Source organism: Lichenostomus cassidix, chromosome 7 (genome assembly GCF_008360975.1).
Source record: "Lichenostomus cassidix isolate B80296 chromosome 7, HeHo_3.0, whole genome shotgun sequence".
NCBI classification, from domain to species: Eukaryota; Metazoa; Chordata; class Aves; order Passeriformes; family Meliphagidae; genus Lichenostomus; species Lichenostomus cassidix.
Window position 1 is genome coordinate 12472757 of NC_139488.1, and position 18656 is coordinate 12491412.

The 18656-nt window shown below is 47.6% G+C and overlaps 1 protein-coding gene across 6 annotated transcripts in view; it reads right to left on the reverse strand.

Moving 5' to 3' along the window:
• The window catches only part of NRP2 (neuropilin 2), an 88129-nt gene that overhangs the window by 48795 nt on the left and 20678 nt on the right, over window positions 1–18656 (reverse strand). For all 6 annotated transcript variants that reach the window (XM_085066242.1, XM_085066240.1, XM_085066243.1 and 3 more), the window contains exons 3-7: window positions 10335–10516; window positions 6645–6875; window positions 5926–6081; window positions 3879–4048; window positions 2683–2838 (exon numbers count right to left, since the gene is read on the reverse strand). In XM_085066242.1, the coding sequence (XP_084922368.1) occupies window positions 2683–2838; window positions 3879–4048; window positions 5926–6081; window positions 6645–6875; window positions 10335–10516 (895 nt within the window). The remainder of the gene's footprint in view (window positions 1–2682; window positions 2839–3878; window positions 4049–5925; window positions 6082–6644; window positions 6876–10334; window positions 10517–18656) is intronic.

Sequence of the window (18656 nt, forward strand, 5' to 3'; positions counted from 1 at the left end):
GGAGGGGAAGCAGGGGGGCAAAAGAGAGGCGGTCAGAGCTCCCCATCCTCTGCATCATCCCCTCCCCATTCCTCCTGTACTTTCTGGTTTCCTCTGGCTTTAGCTCCCTGATGAAGATGGAAATGTTAGCTGACCCACCTATTCGTGGCAGAGCTTTGCTTTTGGCCCACAGAGCTGGCAGAAATTCAGAGCAGTGTTTGGTACACCCCATATGCCTGTGTGTGTGTGTGCATATATATGTGTGTGTGGATATAAGTGTGAGTATATATGTATGTGTCTATATATATATATATCTACCTGCATGTATATAGAGAGTCCCTGTCAGTCCACACCTTCCCCTCCCTCCCTGCTCCTCATGGCACCAAATCAAGCTGCGGCAGACTTGACGAATCTATTTGGCATGGTTGGCTCCAGCGCTGCAGCCGGGGCTGTGCGGAGCTCCGCACTGACGCAGGGAGGGAGCTGCACCTCCATTCAGCACAGACAGCTGGGAGCTCGCTCAGCACAGGAACCGCAGGGATTAATGTGGGCACGGAATGTGGGGCCAGAGCCCTCCGGCACCAGGTCTGGGAGCAAGTGGCCTGGCCCTGCCCCTCTGCAGCTCAGCAGCTGGCAGCCAGTTGTTTGGTGGGGCAGGAAAGCAGTCACCCGGATGCAAGGGGTAGGCGAGCCACCAAAAAGCAATTACTTATCCTCCAGCCTTGGGAGGTGTCTGCTAAATTAAGGCCAGAACACGGGAATGAATAGAGACTGGAATAGAGGAGTAAAAAAGAAGGTTTGATTTTTCCACTTTTTTTTATGAAGACAAAACAGAGTAGAAAAAAGCTGACAGCAATCAAGGGCCAAATCCTGAAATAGTGGCAATTTAGGTGGCTGTGGGATCGTTTTGGATTGACACCAGCCAGGCTTTAGGGTCTTGCTGGAGCAATGTAAATTGGCTTAGCAGCGCTGACATCAGTCATGCTGTCCTGCTCCACCCTGGCCGAGGAGCCAGTGTCCAATGCCCAGGACTGCAAGCATGGGACATTTATCCTCCTCTGCAACTAAAACCACCCTCCAGACCAGATTCCTGCTCCAGTTAAGACTTGAAAAGGTAATTTTATTTCCAGTAGTTATTTGAAACACTGAGCTGTATATATAGCTCATCTCTCTGTCCAGGATGACACATATCTCCTGCCTGCCTCAGCTTACAAAAAAGTCCCAATGAGACCCCAAACTCACCTGGGGTGAGGAGAGATGGCCCTGGCTCACAGAAAGGTCTGCAGTGGCCAGTGGGTCCTGGGAGAGCACAGAGGTTCAACACCACTGCAGGGCACTGTGTTAGGGCTGTACATGAGCTTTGCCATGAGCTACTGTCCTGAAGCCAGCCCACCTGAGATCTGGAGGAGCCCAGCTCTGAGGACTCCCCAATGTGGTGCTGGGCTGCCCTGTGCCTCCATTTCCCTACTTCTAAAATAGGACTAACACTACCTCACTGGCACATGAGGAGCTTAAATACTCCAAATATTGCAGGTATGAGACTCTAGTAGGGACCTCCACACAGAGAAGACTCATTCTGGGAAGCAGAGGGAATTTGAACCTAAGACACACTTGTGGGGAAGGGGAAATCACACAGCCCGGAAGGGAAGGAAATGTCTGGATGATTCCTGGACAAGGCAGGCTACTGCATTTCATGCCAGCAGTGCCTGTGCCAGCAAATGGAAGGGACAGCTAATTTAATAGAAGTGCTGAGCAATCAAAAATTACTGGGACGTGTGTGTGGGGGGAGGTGTGTGGGACCCCAGCCACAGAGTTCACACAGACACGCTACGGCACATCAGCGGGGAGGAACTGAACACAGCAGCACTGCTGCTGGGTGCCACAGAAGAGCAGGAAAGCACTTTCTTGAGGCAGCATTAACCAGGGAACAAGCCCATGACCAAAGCAATTGACAGAGAAAAACCAGCCCAGCACCACAGCTTCCTTAACCCTCCTCCCCATAAACCAAACCTCCCACGCAGACCACTCCAAGTTTATCTTTCCTGGCCACACACCAGCACCCATAAGGTGTGAAAAGGGTGAACACCCATATTTACCCTCCCTCCTTCTTGCTCCCACCTCTGTGGGTGTCCCAGAAACACAGCAAGAGCATGCAGAACTCCCAGGGCTCAATGCACCCTTGGTGACCATGCCTGCTAGTGCAGATCCAACACTCTGGCAGCCTGAATTGTTTGTCATTATTTATTGCTCGTTTTGTTCTCTGGGATGGTGCAATTGCCTCTTAGGATTTGTGCCCTTTCATTTCCAGGCCTCAGTAACTCCTGAACTACAGTTTCATGTGGTTTTGTGATTGTTAACCCAGCATGCAGACGGGTCCACGACCATAAAAGCTCAATGAATCTTGTATGGCAAAACACAGGCTGTGAAAACATTTTCTCCTTCATTTGCAGTCAAATAACATACTCTCACCACCACGAAAGATGCAGCAGCAGCCAGGTTTTCCAAGGAATAGTGTTTCCTCATTGCTGTGCAGAGGAGAAAGGACTATTTCTGCTCAGAGCAACATCAGTGTTTTAGCCATCATCAGAAAAAGGGTCCCTCACAGATTAAACCCTCCGGGCCTCAAAATCTCTCTGTACTCTTCCCTCTTGCTGGTTGCAAGACTCACCAAGATGCAGGCAAAAGAGACAAAAAGGCCTTTACCTTGTGGTTTTTCCCGTGTCGGTACATCATCCAGTCCTCCCCATTGGTGCTGACCTCCAGCTTGTAGGTACGGACATAGTAGCCCTTCTGGGTTTCTCTCGAGATGGCACCCTGTGTGGCAATGGCTGTGAGCACAGTCAGGAACTGGAGGTCCACCTTTCCAGGGGAAAAAGGGACAAGAAATAGAGTGATGACCACCTGAGAGCCCAGAGTGCCTAGTTAGCTCCTCCCTCTGTCTCTGAAGAATGAAAAGGTGCAAATTCAGCCTGTCTCACTCTACCTGTGGGTACTCAGTTCAACAGGCACAACCCTCCCCAGGGCTGACTTCAGCAGGACAGGACCCTGGGACAAGAGTAGCTAAGAATCTTGACATCTGTTCATATGGGACCATCACAAAACCTTCTTCCTGCCTCAGACCAAGCAATAGGATCTGGACAGAAGCTCATGTCCATTAAAGCAGGACAGAGACCAGCTTTTTCAATGTGAAATAAAAGCGTGATATCCAATTAGCAAGTGCTGCAGTTCCTGGTTTTCCCTTGCTGTTTTTTTTTTTTTTTTTTTGTTTTACAACATGGGTTGAGAAAGGTCAGCAGAGCTGGCTTAGTAGCCCTGCCATGAATGAAGAATGAGACGTCTGCTGGAGGCAATGACATTCACCACCTCCTGCTCATAGTGCCCTTTAGCAAGCAGTGTCTCCTGGCAATGTGACACAGCCAGAAGCTGTGTGTGGACACACTGTGGCTCTAACCAGCTCCCAGGGAAAGCCTTTGCTCTGTCAGGCCCCCACCTGACATCAGCCCGCTCACGCTCCCTGCATCCCTGATGAGATAAATATTATTCTAGTTGTTTTTCTATGCACCCCCTGGAGACTTTGGTCCTCAGGCCAGTGGCGGAGTCAGTGGCCCTTGTAAGTGGCAGAGGTCTCTCAGTCTCTGTCAGTCTGCTGGAAAGTCCATCAAGGCTTTGGGCAGGAAGGGGGGGTGGGAGAGAGACAGGATGGAGTCAGTCCTTGTGCAAGCAAGCTAATGGGAGAGCCAGCCTGTTGCCTTTCACGGAGGCACTGCAGCTCCCCTGCCGCTTGCTCCCCATGGGCCACAGAGGCAATAAAAAATTCAACAAGCCTTATGGTCAAGGGTCAGTTTAACAGCTTGACACTCCATTTGGTGGGGGAAGAGGCGAGGGAGCTGGAAAGGTACCTGGAGGTACTCTTTGTTGCTGTCTACATTGGGGGTCCAGCCGTTGTCATCACTGTTGAGCCGGCTCTGCTGAGGGGTCCATCGCCCATCTGAGTAGGTGGAGGAGGCACTGATCTGCATGTTGGAGATCCTGCCAGACTCCATCCCCAGAGGCACATTGCACTGAAAGTCTAGAGCAGACACAGACATACACAGAGATCAATTTGCAGTCTCAGTACTTCACCCCCAAGTGAAAGGCAGCCCTGAACGAATCTCTCCAGCTAACCCTGAGTGAAGCTGCCTGTCTGGAAGGATGAACAGATCCACACCATCTTGCAGTTTGTGTGAGTTCACAGATGGCCCTGAAAAATTATAGATAGGGCAGCTTTCTGTTTGCACGGCCCTCTGAACACTAGTACAGTCTGGGTCTTTCTCCCTTTCTCTATCTTCTTCACCTTTGCTGAGTTTTGACACAATTCTGTCCCTTCCCTCCCTGCACCTCCACCAAGATGTTCCAAGCACCCTTGTCACAAAGTTCCCATCTTCTTGAAGGCTGTAGGTGAAATGTGAGCACTGACAAGGCAAGGAGTACAGACAGACACATTAGGAGGGTGCTTACAGTTGTGCTGCCAGCAGGAACATCAAGGACTGGAATGGGCAGCTATATAGGTTTTGTGTGCATGTGAGAGTAGGGATGCATGTATATATGTGTTCTGTATATATGTATGCACTATATGTGGTATCAGGCCCATAGGAATTAACCAGACAAGATTATAAAAGACTCTGCTATGCTTTCATTTGGATCTCCTCACTTCTAAGGTTTTAAAAGTCACAATTAGCTCAATTTTATGCACACCTCGTCTATTTTATGGCAGCTGTCCTGTAAAAACAATAGCAAAGAAAACAGTGATAGAAAATAGTGCATTGGTCCAAGTGTGCTGCTGCTGCAAACCAATGGGGCTCCACCAAACTGCCTGTGTTTTTAATGTGGCCAAGTCAACCTTAGGTGGAAATGATGGGCCAAGTTAGGATGTCAGTGCTATTATTAAAGTTTCAATTTACACCACCATAAATGAAAACAGGCCTGGCCCTTTAACAATGGCTCTTGTGCTTGATTTCTCAGGCTTTGTGTTTAACATCTTATTTCCAAATCCTTTTAAAGAACAGAATAGAAAAGGGATTAAAGAACAGATCAGCTGAGAGTGGCAATAGGTAATGGTGAAGAGCTTGTCTGTGACTCTCACAGCCTCAGCAGAACATTCCTTACTCAATCACAAAGTGAGAGGTTGTAACCCTGCTGCCCTGGTTCTGCACACCCCCTGCTCTACCCTGTTCGCTGTCATGGGCTTTCAGTGGCAGGTCAGGGACTTCCTCTCTTTCTCTGGGACTGAGGGGTGTCCTGAAGGCTTCTGCTGCTGTATCAGAGCTTCACTGCAAACAGAGGTCAAGAACAGTATCTCTGATGCAAAAATACCATGGGAAAACTAATGGAACCTTTCCTTGCCTGCAAGTGTTACACAAAGAATCAAAATGCTCTTCATTTCCAAAACACACAACTTACTTCCTCACTCCACATCAATTTACCTCCCTTATTAAGGGTTATAAAACAAAATGTGGCTTGAAATTCTTTGCGCTTTAAGCAGTCTTTAATTAGACAGCCAAGAAATTCCAGTTTGTGGTTTAGGCCTGTGAATTTCTCGAAAACCTGAGAGAGAGAGAGAGAGAGCGCATTTTCCCCCATGCTTGAATGAATCTGCTGCACATACTGGGCTGAAGCCTTCCCCTAAATCCTTTGGGTTAAGCACATACATGAAGGATTCTAACCCAAAAGGTATTGAGAAGACTTCACAAGCAAGTGAAAAGTCAACAAAAGGTCAGAAAGTGAAATTCTTACTGAAATCTCCCTTCTATCAGGAACAGACAACAGACCTGTTCTCTGTGAAACTGCTGTCTGCACTTCTTGTGGGGAGCCAGTCCCTGGACACATTTCATACTCTTGTATGAGCCAAATGAAAGATAGGAAACACAGGGGACACAACTAAGTCATACACACACATTTCCAACTTACTTTCTGGGACTTCCTGGTGGATCAAGTAGTACTGAGCAGAGAAACCATCCTTAGCCACTGCCAGGTCGGTGTGGAAGGTGAGAGAGAGGACGCCGGTGGTTGAGCGGATGTCCGATGGCATCTTAGTGCCACAATACCTGCCTATCAAGGGGCCAACTGCAAAAGAAAGAGCAGAAAAGGTAATGCTTGCTTTTCCACCAGCCTGCTGGGTTACCAGCACATTGGCATCACTCAGCAGGGAGGCCTTAGCAGGACCGATTGGGATAAAAGATAGGCATCGGGGATGGGCTGTTTTTTATATCCACTGGCCTGCTGCCATGCAGTGCAGAAATATCCACTGCAGCAGGCATTGCTCTGCAATTGCTGGGAAATGCTCCAAAATGCTCTGTTTCTCAGTTTTGCTATAAGGTTGGAATCCTCCCATCATTGCATGAACCCACTGCCCTTCCCCAGCGGAGAACTGCTGGTGTTTGGAGTGTCCCATGGGGCTTTTCAGATCAGTGGTTACAACAGAGCAGTACTTTGTGGTTTAATGAATGCAGCCTTCTGCAAGCACACTGTCCCTAAGCTGGCCATGCAGTGCCACGATGGCAGGTTGCATGCTGCAGCCACCTTTGAGGTTTACCACCCTCAGTGTTCAGACACAGACTGCACAGTTCTGGAGCTTTGTGACACACCAGGAAGGACCAAGGACAGCAGTGCAGCGCCCCGTGGCTTACCCTGAGGGATGCCATCCCAGATGTCTAGCCAGTCGTACTTGCAGTCTCCTTCCCCCGCCTGCAGTGGGTCGTGCTCAAGGTCGAAAAGCACAAAGTGGAGGAGGATTTCTGTCTTTGGCTTGGCTATGATGGTAAAGACACAGTCCAGGTTGTGTGGATACTTGTCGGGAAAACCCGGAGACTCAATAGTGCCGTTGGAGGCAGTGAAGTTTCTGGAGCAGTCCTCAGAGCCTGTAGCAGCAGGAAAAACCCACAGCCTTACCAACAATGATGATTAATGCCAACAGCTTGACACTGTGGAAACCCCATTTTGAGGTTAGCAGGGTTATGTATTCACTTCTGGAAATGTCCTGCAGCATAAGAGCAGTGTGAATTTACTGCAAGAACTGAAAAGGTGACTTTCAAAGCTTTCCACAGGCGGAAAGACAACGTCCATGAGGTCAGTGTAGTGGACAACATGGTTCTAAATTGGAGGGAGCTGTGGCTGCCTGGGATGGGGCAGAGAGGAGTAATGGGATGTATTCCTTTTGGAAAGGCTGTCCCCATGGGCCAGTCTCCTGCAAACTCCACCCTTCCAGCACAGACAGCTGTGCCTCAGTTTCCTCTTGAGAAAATCTGGAAGCACAAATATTTACACAGTGAAAGGGCCTGTGGGAGAGTGCCAGTGTCTGCACTGTTTGCTGCAAACCCTTGGGAAGTGCACAGTTAGCCTGCGGCTCACCCGGGACCCACACAAGGGACAGGGGCCAGCTCCAGCACAGGTCCCCACAACGTGGCCATGGCGAGAGTGGGGGTAACAGGGGCCATGGCAGGGGGATCTCTGCTGAGAGCAGGAACAGAGCCCTCTTTTTCACAGAATGAGCCATCCACACCAGAAATGCAAGTTATTTCTATCCTTAAGGAAGACCTTTGCATGGTGAGGGGGGCAGACAATGTTGCCTCTTATTTGTTGCTGACCTCAGCACTGGCCTCGGCTGCAGCCCGGCCAGCTCGGTGCCCCCTCTCATACAGCCAAGGTGCCTCGGGGTGGCTGGGGAAAGGGGAACTTGTGTCATATTCATACCACAGTGACTTTGAAACCCTTGCCAGGACAATAGGCAACAGAAATCTGCAGCCTGGAGCTATCAGAAGGGACAGGGGATTTTAGAGAGGCTGCTGGCCACTGCTGCAACACAGCACAAGCATTTGCAAAGGTTTCTGCTTCACTTCTACTGGGACACTCTCCTTCTCCGCTACAAACCCTTTTGCTCTGGCTCTTCAAGGCAGCACGAGTCTTCCCAGGACTAATGGGGGACGTGTTATTCAATTCAGCATTAACCTACCGGAGTCAGGCCAACAGCCCGCAGTAATAGCAGGATCTTGCACTGCATTATGCAGTGCCTGGCTGGAGAGCTACTCAGGAGAGGCTCTTAATTGACTACCTAATGAAGCAGCCAGCTTTTCTGGTGCGAACCTGTGGGGTAAAATGCAGAGGCAAAACACAAATCACAGCATAATGCCATGAACAGGGATAAGGGTGTGCTTCGTTCTAAACAACTTGAAAGACAAACAGGTAAACAGGGAAAATAACACAAGCTTTGAGCTAGGGATAAAATCAAAGACTAAACCCAGAGTCAGGGACTGTCCTCTAGAGACAGGAAAGAGATGTAACTATGTCACCACATTAGACGGCAGTTTCCTCATGTGGGGCTCTTATCGCATTTGGCATCTTTGTCTACATTTTGGCTAATGGCAGCAAACACCCTGATCAGCTTTTTATAAGGAAGCTGCAGATAACCAACGGGAGTCATGCTGGCTTCGGCAGCACAGGCCAGCCTGAGAGGAGACTTTGATGCCCAGCGCTGGAGAGCTCAGACTGGCCCTGCCAAACTGACTCACAAAGGGAGCAGCAGGGAGGCTGGACCAGCCAGGGCAGGCAGCTCTTTTGTCAGCCAACAGACCGCTGACTGATACCCATCAGGGGATTCAAAGACTGGTATGCAGTTGTTTGTATGCAGATTGCTCCTCTCTCACACTGCGATAAGGGAAATTTAGACAAGGTGGGGAAATAAATGCTCGATTGAAAAGAGTTGTTTTTTCAGGTCACCTTTAAGACAGAAGGAATCTGCAGCCACTGCTGCCTGTACTGATGTGGACAATGACAATCTGATGACCTTTAAAGCTGGTGACAACCTTGCTGGTTACCCTGACAGCTCAGACAGAAACTTGGCCCATTCCTGCCTGCCTGCCAAGAAAAGGCAGGGTTAGCTTGTACTGCAGTAGCCCCGCAGCCAGCACTGCCCACCTCCCTCTCTGGAGCCCTGGCAGGGACTGGGGCTGGGAGCACTCCTGGATCACAGGCTCATCTATGCTCCTGTGCCAAAACCTGCCTTGCCAGCCTTGATATCACAGGCTGTGGCTCTAAAAAAATGGTGTCTGTATCTGGAGAACATGGTTGTTTGCAGGGGTGGGGGTGGCAAAAGAAACACCAACACCACTTCAGACCTGAGGGCAGTACTGCAGGGACTTACATCGAGAGACACAAACTCAGCTCCAGCCTCCATCCAATACTTGTTCTCTTGCAGATCAGCCCTTGATTCCTCTCCCTCCCTACCGGTAACAACTTCTCCTTTCCCCATGAATTTGGTCCCTTACTGGCTCCCACCCAGATCGGCAAGGTTCCTGCCTGCCATCCCTTCCCACAGCATGGCCTGGCCACCTCAGCCAGCTGGCCCACCCCACACTGCCTCACGCCCTGAGTCGGGGCATAGACCCAATGCGAGGTCAGCAACCCAGCACAGTCTGCTGGGCTCACAGGAGGTATGTGCCGGGAGAGAGAGGCAAGGGGGGCTGAGGTGGGTCTTCCCCGCTGTACACAGGCATTCTTTGCCATCTGCTGTGATGGCAACTGGCCTTAGCAAACCCCAATGTCTGGCTGAACCATTAAACCATTTCACGACTAATCTGCATCCTAACCATCGACTAACCAGGCACAGGGCAGGCGCCTGTGTAAAACACACTCTTGTTCCCTCAGCATGCAAGCACACCTCTCCCACATGCACACAGAGCAGGGATTATTTTCTCAAGCCTCCTTCTTCCAGACACAAAATTCTGGCAAATATTTAGACAGAAACACTATTAAAAGGGCTTTGAGAAGCTTTTTCTTTCCTCAATAATAGTTCAGTATTAAACAGAATTATAAACAGTTCCTCATATCAGCCTGGAAAGGTGCTGCCTCAGACTTTGACAGCGATGCTGACAGCAATCACTTGAAAAGCAGAGTTCCCCAGTTACAAACCCCACATCCAGGGAGAGAAAACACAGCACCATTGATCAGTCCTGAATTGCAACTCCACAGGAGGGGGAGCTCCATGCACTTCTAACAGAGGGACAATCCCCTTTTAGCCCTAACAAGTTCTGCACATGCCAGGGAGAAAAGATGTATGTTTCTAGTCCTCGAATACAAGAGAACATTTAAGGAGGAACCCTGTTTTTATTGCCACACTGTGATCCAAAAATGCACTGTCATGTGCCACTAACATCTTTACCTTCTTGGAAATGTGATACACAGACTTGTAAATTTAAAAAAAAAAGTTCTTTATCTCTGGAAAACATGCTACAAATCACATTGTAAAGGTGGTCAAAGGCATCTCCTGGTGAAGATAATTGTGGCCAACAGTCTGGGAGACAGACACTGACTCAGACACTCACCTGTCTTATATATCTCATAGCGCAGAGAGAAGCCGGCGCCTTGCCGTGCGTAGTCTGAGGTGAACTTGATATAGAGAGAGGGGCCAGAGGAGATGATGGTAGGAGGTGCAATGTTCCCACAGTGCTTGCCCAGCAGGTCTGCTGCTTCACTGTCCCCATCGCGGATCTCGATGTAGTCGTACCTGCGGAGGCAGGTGAAATGGCAGGGAAACCATCTGTCAGGGAGATGCTTCAGCATGCCAGGAACAAACCAAACCCACTCTTGGCATCTGCGTATTTCACAGAACGTTTTCCAGACAGGTACCTGGGACTCCCTTATTCACACCACACCACAGACCCCAAAACATTTTTTCTCTTTTGTCTGTCTATGTTTAGATCCTTTCCTCTGTTGCCATTCACATCATTAATTTATTGCACATATATCCACTTCACCTTCAGAGCCAACATGCAGCATTTAGGAGACACTTTACCTCCATTTCCACAAAACTCCTTTGGCATGGGAGAAGCGCAGATACAACTCTCCTGGGGCTGCTCTCCTCCCCTGACCTCTGTTTTGAAGTGCCATTGTGCTATTTGGCTGAGCTCACTTTATTCCAGTATCCATGTAGCCAAACATGCACCAAGCATAAGACTGTCAATGTCCAACTCATGCGAACAGGTAGCTATTTTGTGCACTGACACCACATTGGTCCTTTAACAAGCATGGCAAGCACACACTTAGACATAAATATTAATCCTGTTCTATTAGGTGCTAACAAAGATTTTCTGTGGATAAGTGTTGTGTAAGAGCCACACTCACTATTGCTGAGTACAATACTGTACATCCTCTAACTGCAACCTGCCTTTGCTAAATCCTACTTGAAGATATTTCACCTGCCCACTGGCATGGCTCCTGGGTATCTGACTGGTCTGGGGGAGGAATGTGGAAGGTTAGAAGAATTGCTTCCTGGTGCAGAGACAAAAGCTTATTACAAAGCCTGGCTGGAAGGTGAAACTCCCACAGATTCCTTCATACTTTCTAGGCCATGACTAGGCAAGGTAGTAGTATCAGGCTGTGCGTGCTGTGAAGAAACAAACAGCTTTTACATGTACATCTTGTTCTTCAGCTGCTTTCTAACACCCACGTTCTCCCGCCCCTCTCCTCTCAGGCCAGCACGCTGCTATTTACAGAAACTGACCATCTCTCTAGGACTGTTTATTTGCTTTGTATCAACCTGTTTGAACAACATGCTACAGGCTCTTCTCACGGGGCCAGGGGGGGAAAAAGCATTTCCAGGCTGCCAGGAATCTGCCTTTCTTCTTTGTCACAAGATCTTCTGTTTGGGAATGGAGAGTTGAAAGGAGAAGTAGCTTGCTGGATACTGAATGATCCTCATGTGACTCATTCCCGTTCTACAAAGCACATATCGGCAAGCAACAGCCTCAAAACAAACTTACAGGGACTCAGTGTGCTCCTCCACAAAGAAAGATGGCCCAGACAGCTTTGGTTTCACTCCTTTCTGGGACTAAATCAGGCTGAGAGCCAGAAGCAAAATGCCTGCAGATAAAATCCTGTCTACGCTGGACCGAGCACTCAACTAGCTGCGATCACCCAGCCTTTAACTTCATTACAGACTCAATTGGCTTGGCCAAGGTGAAATCCAAACGGTCTTCAGAAGTGGCACTTGAACAGGGAGAGCATTTGGCTTAGCTGGTGTGTGGACAGAGAACAATGCAAATGAAGATCTGCTCCCTCTGCTCTCTCCTCAGCTCTGCCTAGCCCCCTGTCACCTTGTGACCCCTTATTACCCTGACACCAGTCAGCAGAACCCTGCGTGACCCCGCTAATGTCCATCATGTGTGGTTTGATCCTACCTTCTCTCCAGGGAAGAGGAACATAGAAGGCAGTGTTGGTGCTTCTTCTAAGTAGAATTCTTTCCTCCTTGTTTGTCTATTTGTTTAAAGCAGTACTGAGCAAACAGCGGGGACATTTTGTTCTCTAAATAACTGCTTGCTTTCAGCGTGCTTGCAGCCCTTCCACATCTGAAGTGCACATCTGTGCTGCAGGGCTACTGGCTACTAGTGAAATTGTGAATATGTGGCAAAAAATTAATTTGGCAAAAACATGAATGTTGGCAAAACACAGTTAATGGAGTGGATTGTGAAAGCTGCCACTTTCATGCACCGGCAGAGGTGAGCTGCATCGCAGGGAATCACATCTGTTTGTGTCCTTGTGGGGTTGTAACTCGCCAACACAGTACATGGCTTCAGCTACTTGACTGCAATGATCACAGCTTCTGATGTAGACAGCACACCAAACGTCCCAGTGCTGTCCCCAGGGCTCCTCAAGCCACCCACTTCTGCAGGAGCCCTGCAATTTCAGCAGCAAGTTCTGGACTGAGAAATATTTGCTTATTGAATGGGTGACTGACTTACAATAATACATACAATTTGGGAATATTTCAATCTGCTCATGGGCAATCTGCAAATGGAAAATTAAAAGAATGAATCTAGTAAGTAAATCAACAGGAAACATTTGCTTCTTTGAATTAAACCCTATTTGGCTTCATTCAAGCATCTAACTGAGCTTTCTCATACTGGAGCTAATCCTTAATAAATCGAATGTTAAAAACAACTGAAAAAAAAGCCCTTAAGAGAAGGTCAGGGAATAATTTTTTTGCCAAATGTAAAATTAATATAAATGTGTAAGAGTTTTCTTCCCTAGTTAAAAAATCTTGGCCCAAGTCCTCTGCTCCACATGAGGCAAAATGGTTTCTTTGGGTCATATAAACAGAGCGTGAATGGGGGAAGTATTACACTTGGGAGATAGCTCCTGCCCAGATGAGCAGGAGCACCAACTCCCTCTCCATCACAGCAAATAAGCTTTAGGCTTTTAAAATGAAACACCAAAGACATCCAGTCAAAACTGTTAACCTTCCAAACTTCAGCAAGAATGCCAGCTAATCCCCGCCACAGATTCTTTTGGAGCCAAGTGCTTCAGTCATGTCTATGCCTTGGCCCTCAAACACACAAACTGGTAAACCCCATTCTCCTCATGCTGGGTCACTGGACATGTTGCAATCTAGTTTGGCCAAATTTTTGCTCCCATTAAGCTTAAGCATGGTTTCCAGACTTTCTTTTTCCCTTGTGAAAAAGAAGAACAATTGGAAGGAAGAAAACCCAACCATGTTTTCTGCCCTAACCATTTTTTTTCAGGTAGTTACTGACTAGGGCACAGCTGGGTGGGACACCTAGGCATTGCACCAGTGAGCCAAGCATAAATATGTGAGGGCAGGGTGCAACCTCTGTAACCCATGAGTATTATCAATGGATTAACCAACTCTTCTTCTGCAGGAAAAGTAACCACATTTGACTGCTCCTCCAGTGGCAGGATATTCTCAGCTTCTGCTTGAGTGGGAAGGCCAGTGAGTTGGTTTGAAACTGCCTCAAACAGCTTTCCCCCAGGGACTGTTGAGGCAGGGAGGCAATGCTGAAGTGCTTTTAACTGCCCAGACAATGGAGGCTGAGAAAGAAGGGAAATACAAGGCTTAGATGCTCTTCTAGAAGCTGTTTAACAGAATTAAATCGAAAATGTACGATGCTTACAAATATTGCTGCGTTTTTATTACAGATTTTTCAGTAGAAAGTGCTTTGCTGATGTTAAGAGAGCTTTTATAAACTAATTATAAAGCACTTCTAATGCCTGTATTATTCATGCTTGTTTGCTTGCTTTTTCCTCCAGTCAACCTCTCTGCTTCCCAGTCTTTCCTTTCTATTTTCCCTATGTCACTTTGTTGCTGCCTCTCCAAATGAGGTGCAACAAAGGCAAACAAGCCCCAGCTGTGGTGATTATGAGAAGACCTTCACCTTTTCAGTTCTCTTCTGTTGCGAAATAGCTAATCTGCTCCATGGCCATTGAGCTGTGCTCCACGATCCCCCGGGGCCAGGACAGACCTCCCAGGTGCCCACCCAAGCACTGCTGAGTTCCAGAGATGCTACAGCCCACCTGGGGAGCCGCACCAAAAAGCCTGTGACATTCCTCTGGGTGCTCCTCTCCAGAGGGACACTGCACAAAGCAGTTCAGTGACCCATACTGCTGATCACAAAATCAACAACCCCATTGACCCTCATCCCGAGGTCCCAAGAGATGCTGAGTCCTTCCCCACTGAAACATGCTTCAAGGGCATTACAGGGACACTAGCTTAGGATGGGGAGAAACACGAATAACAAATTATTTATATGTTCACAGCCATACTGTGAGTCCTCTGAATACATAAACTGGTGCAAGCTTTGCTTCAAAACCTAAGCAGGAGTGGCTCCCCAGGCCAAGCTCTGACCTAGCTGGCAGCTTCCTCAGTCTCTCTCTAGAGCTATGATTTGAAGTAGGTGAGGACTTGCACTCAGCAAAGCCCAGTTTTCAGTGCTTGCCAGGACTGGAGAGAGATGCAGGGCTCTAACCTGAACTTCCCCAATGTTTAATTTGGAGCTATTATTTATAGGCGTTTCCATGGGGCTCAGGACTGCAGCTGGCAAACAGTAAGGATGGGATTCTCACGAGACCCTGGGAGGTGGGAAAGCAGAGAGAAGCAGTGTCTGGCCCAAGGTCACACAGGAAGTTTGCAGCACAGCCAAGAATAGAAGCCAGTCTTAATTGAAGAGGTTATATTATATTGGAGAAATCTGGCCTAGATTGATAGAGAGAAAAATAGGTACAGACTGCATGCCAACAACCCTAAATTTGGGAATGCCCAGGGCTGACCCCTGATCTGCTTGAACCATATGTCACTGCATCTTGAATGCATCTGCTGAGGAGAGGAAGAGAAACTGCAATTCTAGCAAAATTCAGCAGGTGTTAATACTCTGCAGGTAGCTGGGGAAGGCACATACTTAGCCACAATGGCAGGTAGTAAGTACAATTGTTCCTTGTTTGAAAAGGTGGTGGGAAGTTTATTTCTTAGAAATTGTTATAAGAAGCATAAGGTTTTTAAAACATCCTCTAAGAACAGGCAGTTTCTTAGAAATTAAATAGCAGTTGCAGTATAGAGATAGTTAAGAAATGGTGAACCAGCATCTCTGTGCTTGTTGTGCAATCAAGAGGTGGCTAGAATTAGTGTCCATTACATGCTAGCTGGCTTAGTCGATTTTTCTGTGTCACCACCCATCTTCATGCTCTTTTGTATGCCACCTTCCAACCAAATCCTTATTTCAGGGGTGGTTACATTGCGAAAGACAAAAAAAACTTTTCCAGAATGTTTACACAGTCTTGAGCAACTGCAGGATATACCCTTCAAAGGGTAAATTGTTCCAGAAGCTGAGGACTTTTAAATGATTTTTTTTTTTTTACAGCCATGATAGCAGAGACAAGCACCTCTGCTGTCTGATGAAACAAGAGCAATGAAGTTTGATCTTAGCTGCCAGCCCTTAATCAGAGTAATTAATTATAAATACAGCAGATGAATTGGATTCTCCTTTGACTTGAACTGGTTTTACACATGTGTAACTCATCATTTTAAGGGTAATCACTCCTAATTTATCCTGGTGTGAGAAGAGAATCAGTCCTCATAGACACAGGCCCTGGTATAGATTTGTGCACAGAACTAAAAAGCCTGTACCACATCTAGCTTTAGCCAACTAAACGTCCTCTGCTCTCAGTGGAAGCAGACTTCTCACACCCAGCTTGGGATGGATTAATTGTTCTTCTGCATTGACAACAGAGGTACTTTAAATCACTCTCATTGACTAGACTTGGGCTTTGGGTGTCTGAACATTGGAGAAATGAATCTGATCTCAGTCTGCACCTTTTGGGACCATTTTTGCCCATGCTGAGGCAAAAGATGCTCACAGAGCTTGCCCTTGTTTTGCCCTTATGGAAATAATTGTCCCTGGCAACAACAGAGAGAAACAGGCTATAATTGCTCTGAATCTGAAGGGATTTCACTGGATTTCAGTGACTAAAATGACAAAAATCCAACGGCAGCAGCAGAAAAGGCAGGCTGGGGTGGGGTGAGTGGGGGGCGATGGCACTGGCATAACTGCTTAGGATTTCTCGGAAGTTTGTTTTGAATTTGTTGTATCCAATTACCTCTTGTGTAATCACGGTATTGTGGGGGTTTGTAATCATTCTACTGTGCTTTGGATTATTTTCTTATCTCCTCAAAAAATCTGACCAGAATTTCTGAGAAATGAAAAAAATCCAGTTATCCAATTATAGGGAAAGAAAAAGAAAAATTTTTTAAAGAGAGGAAAAAGGAAAAAAACAGAGAATGAGAGAAAATAACACTATCGGATTGGAAAACTTCTTCAAAAATGCCTTGAAGACAAAAACTGAAACTATAAAGAGCCCCTATTTATACTCTTTGGGCTGTTTTCACTCCCTTACACCGTTGATGCGAAGAGGCTTTTAACACTTACTGCTAACTTATGGTGGGGGGGAAGTTAGTCAAAATACTTTGCACAAAGGGAGGAATAAAACATAACTGCAAACTGCTCCTGAGGCAAGTTCTGGTTCAGGAGGGAATTTCAGCTCCTAGCATGCTGCTGCCCTCCCCTGAGACAGGAGAGCAAAGGCTCCCCCGTGCTTTGCGGTTCATCCCCGGGCTGCCTCCTTCAAGCTGCTCTGCCAGATCTCTACAGAAAGGCGAGCTGGAGAAATGCTCTCATCTGGGGCATGTCTGGAAAACTGTCCGTTATATAAGAAAAAGAGATGTGCTAATGTGCACTTCGGGGGCTTTCTGCAGGCTGTTGTTCAGGAGTTGCACATGGCTGTTTAATTTTATTTCTGTCTCCTAAACCATCTCTATAAATTCCTCACTCTTCTATTTTTAGCTACAGGGGTCTTTTGTTGCGAGGTGTCTTTGGTGTTCATTGAGGAGGGGAGAATTATGGTGAAATCAGGAATAAAATATATAAAGCATGTTCAGAATAAGCCCCTTTCCATGGCATTCTGCCTTCTGTTGCTGCTCTAAGGGAACTGAAGCAACTCACCACCCTTTCATACCCCAAACCGCAGGACACTTGAGAAAATGCATTTGCACTTTTCTCCTTCTGCTACAATCCATCTGTGGGAAAAATTAGACTTTGGTTTCTATGTCATTTTACTGTCACCACTTGCAGGCACTTGATCACTAGCAGAAAGAAAAAAAAAATAAAAGATAACAACCACAAAAGGAAAATTTACTGCCGAAAATCAGCAGAGCAGGCAGAAGGCAAGGGCAAATGCTCACTTTGATCACTTTGCAGTGAGGGCACAGGTTTCCCTTTCCTGATGGCATCCAGTGCCTGACAGCCCAGGCAATAGATGGAGACAAGCTTAGGCCAGGCTGCCCAAGTTCTGGGGTGCTGATGAGGATTAGGGAACACTCACACATCCTGCTGTGCCAGCCCTGTTCCCAGAGGAGCGAGTGATGTCCCATCACACCTCGCAGGTGCAGTATCAGTCATGGCCTTAGACACAACATGCAGTGAAGAGCGAAAAGAAAGAGTAAAAACTGGGATCAGATGGGAGCTTTGTAGCTGGGCTTTCCACTGTCACTCATTTGCACTGGCTTTTTTTCAGCACAAAACTGAAATAAACACCTCGTTAAGCACCAATTGTATAACAGAGGTTGTAAGAACAGAGCCCTGACCAGCCCACCCTCACCCTGGCTGTCTACATACCTCATTAATGAGGGATGGTCACCCTGGCACTGGCCCACCACAGGACGACTTTCTGACCCCATATTTTCTCAGACACAGCCTGTTCACAGCCCAGCTCCTGCCTTAGCTGATGCACAAGTGAGTAAAGCTTTGCTGCCAAGACTGCAGCCTCCACTATTTGGGCATTCCCACAATTTGGCTGTGCCAGCTTGTAGTAAGAGCTGTTTCTGGGGCAAACAGTGCACCAAACCTGCCTGATCCTTCCTTGCATACTGTACAGCTAGCACAGCATCTCCTGCCCCCTTCCCTCCTCTAAATCTGGGCACTTGCAGCTCAATAACCATCTGAACCAAACAGTGCCCAGTCTGAGCACAATCAATGCCTCAGCAAGAGTGAATGTTGTGCCATGCACATGCCACACCTTGTTGTGCATTGGCAGCAGCAGTGACCTCCCACAGGGTTCTCTGAGGCAGCAGTAACTATCTGGGGGTGTGGGAGGAATTAGCTGCTGGCAGGGGCTGGTTGGTACCCCTGAGGAGAGCTCAGCCCAGCCCAGGACAGCAGGTCAGAGAGGCAGCCACACCAAGATAGAACAGGCAGACAGAGACAAGGGAATGGGATGCTGCATGAAGCTGGTTGGTACCTTTTCTCCTTAATGTGCTCTGGGAACAGGGGGATGGGATTGTCCCCGTTTCTCCCACAAACAAG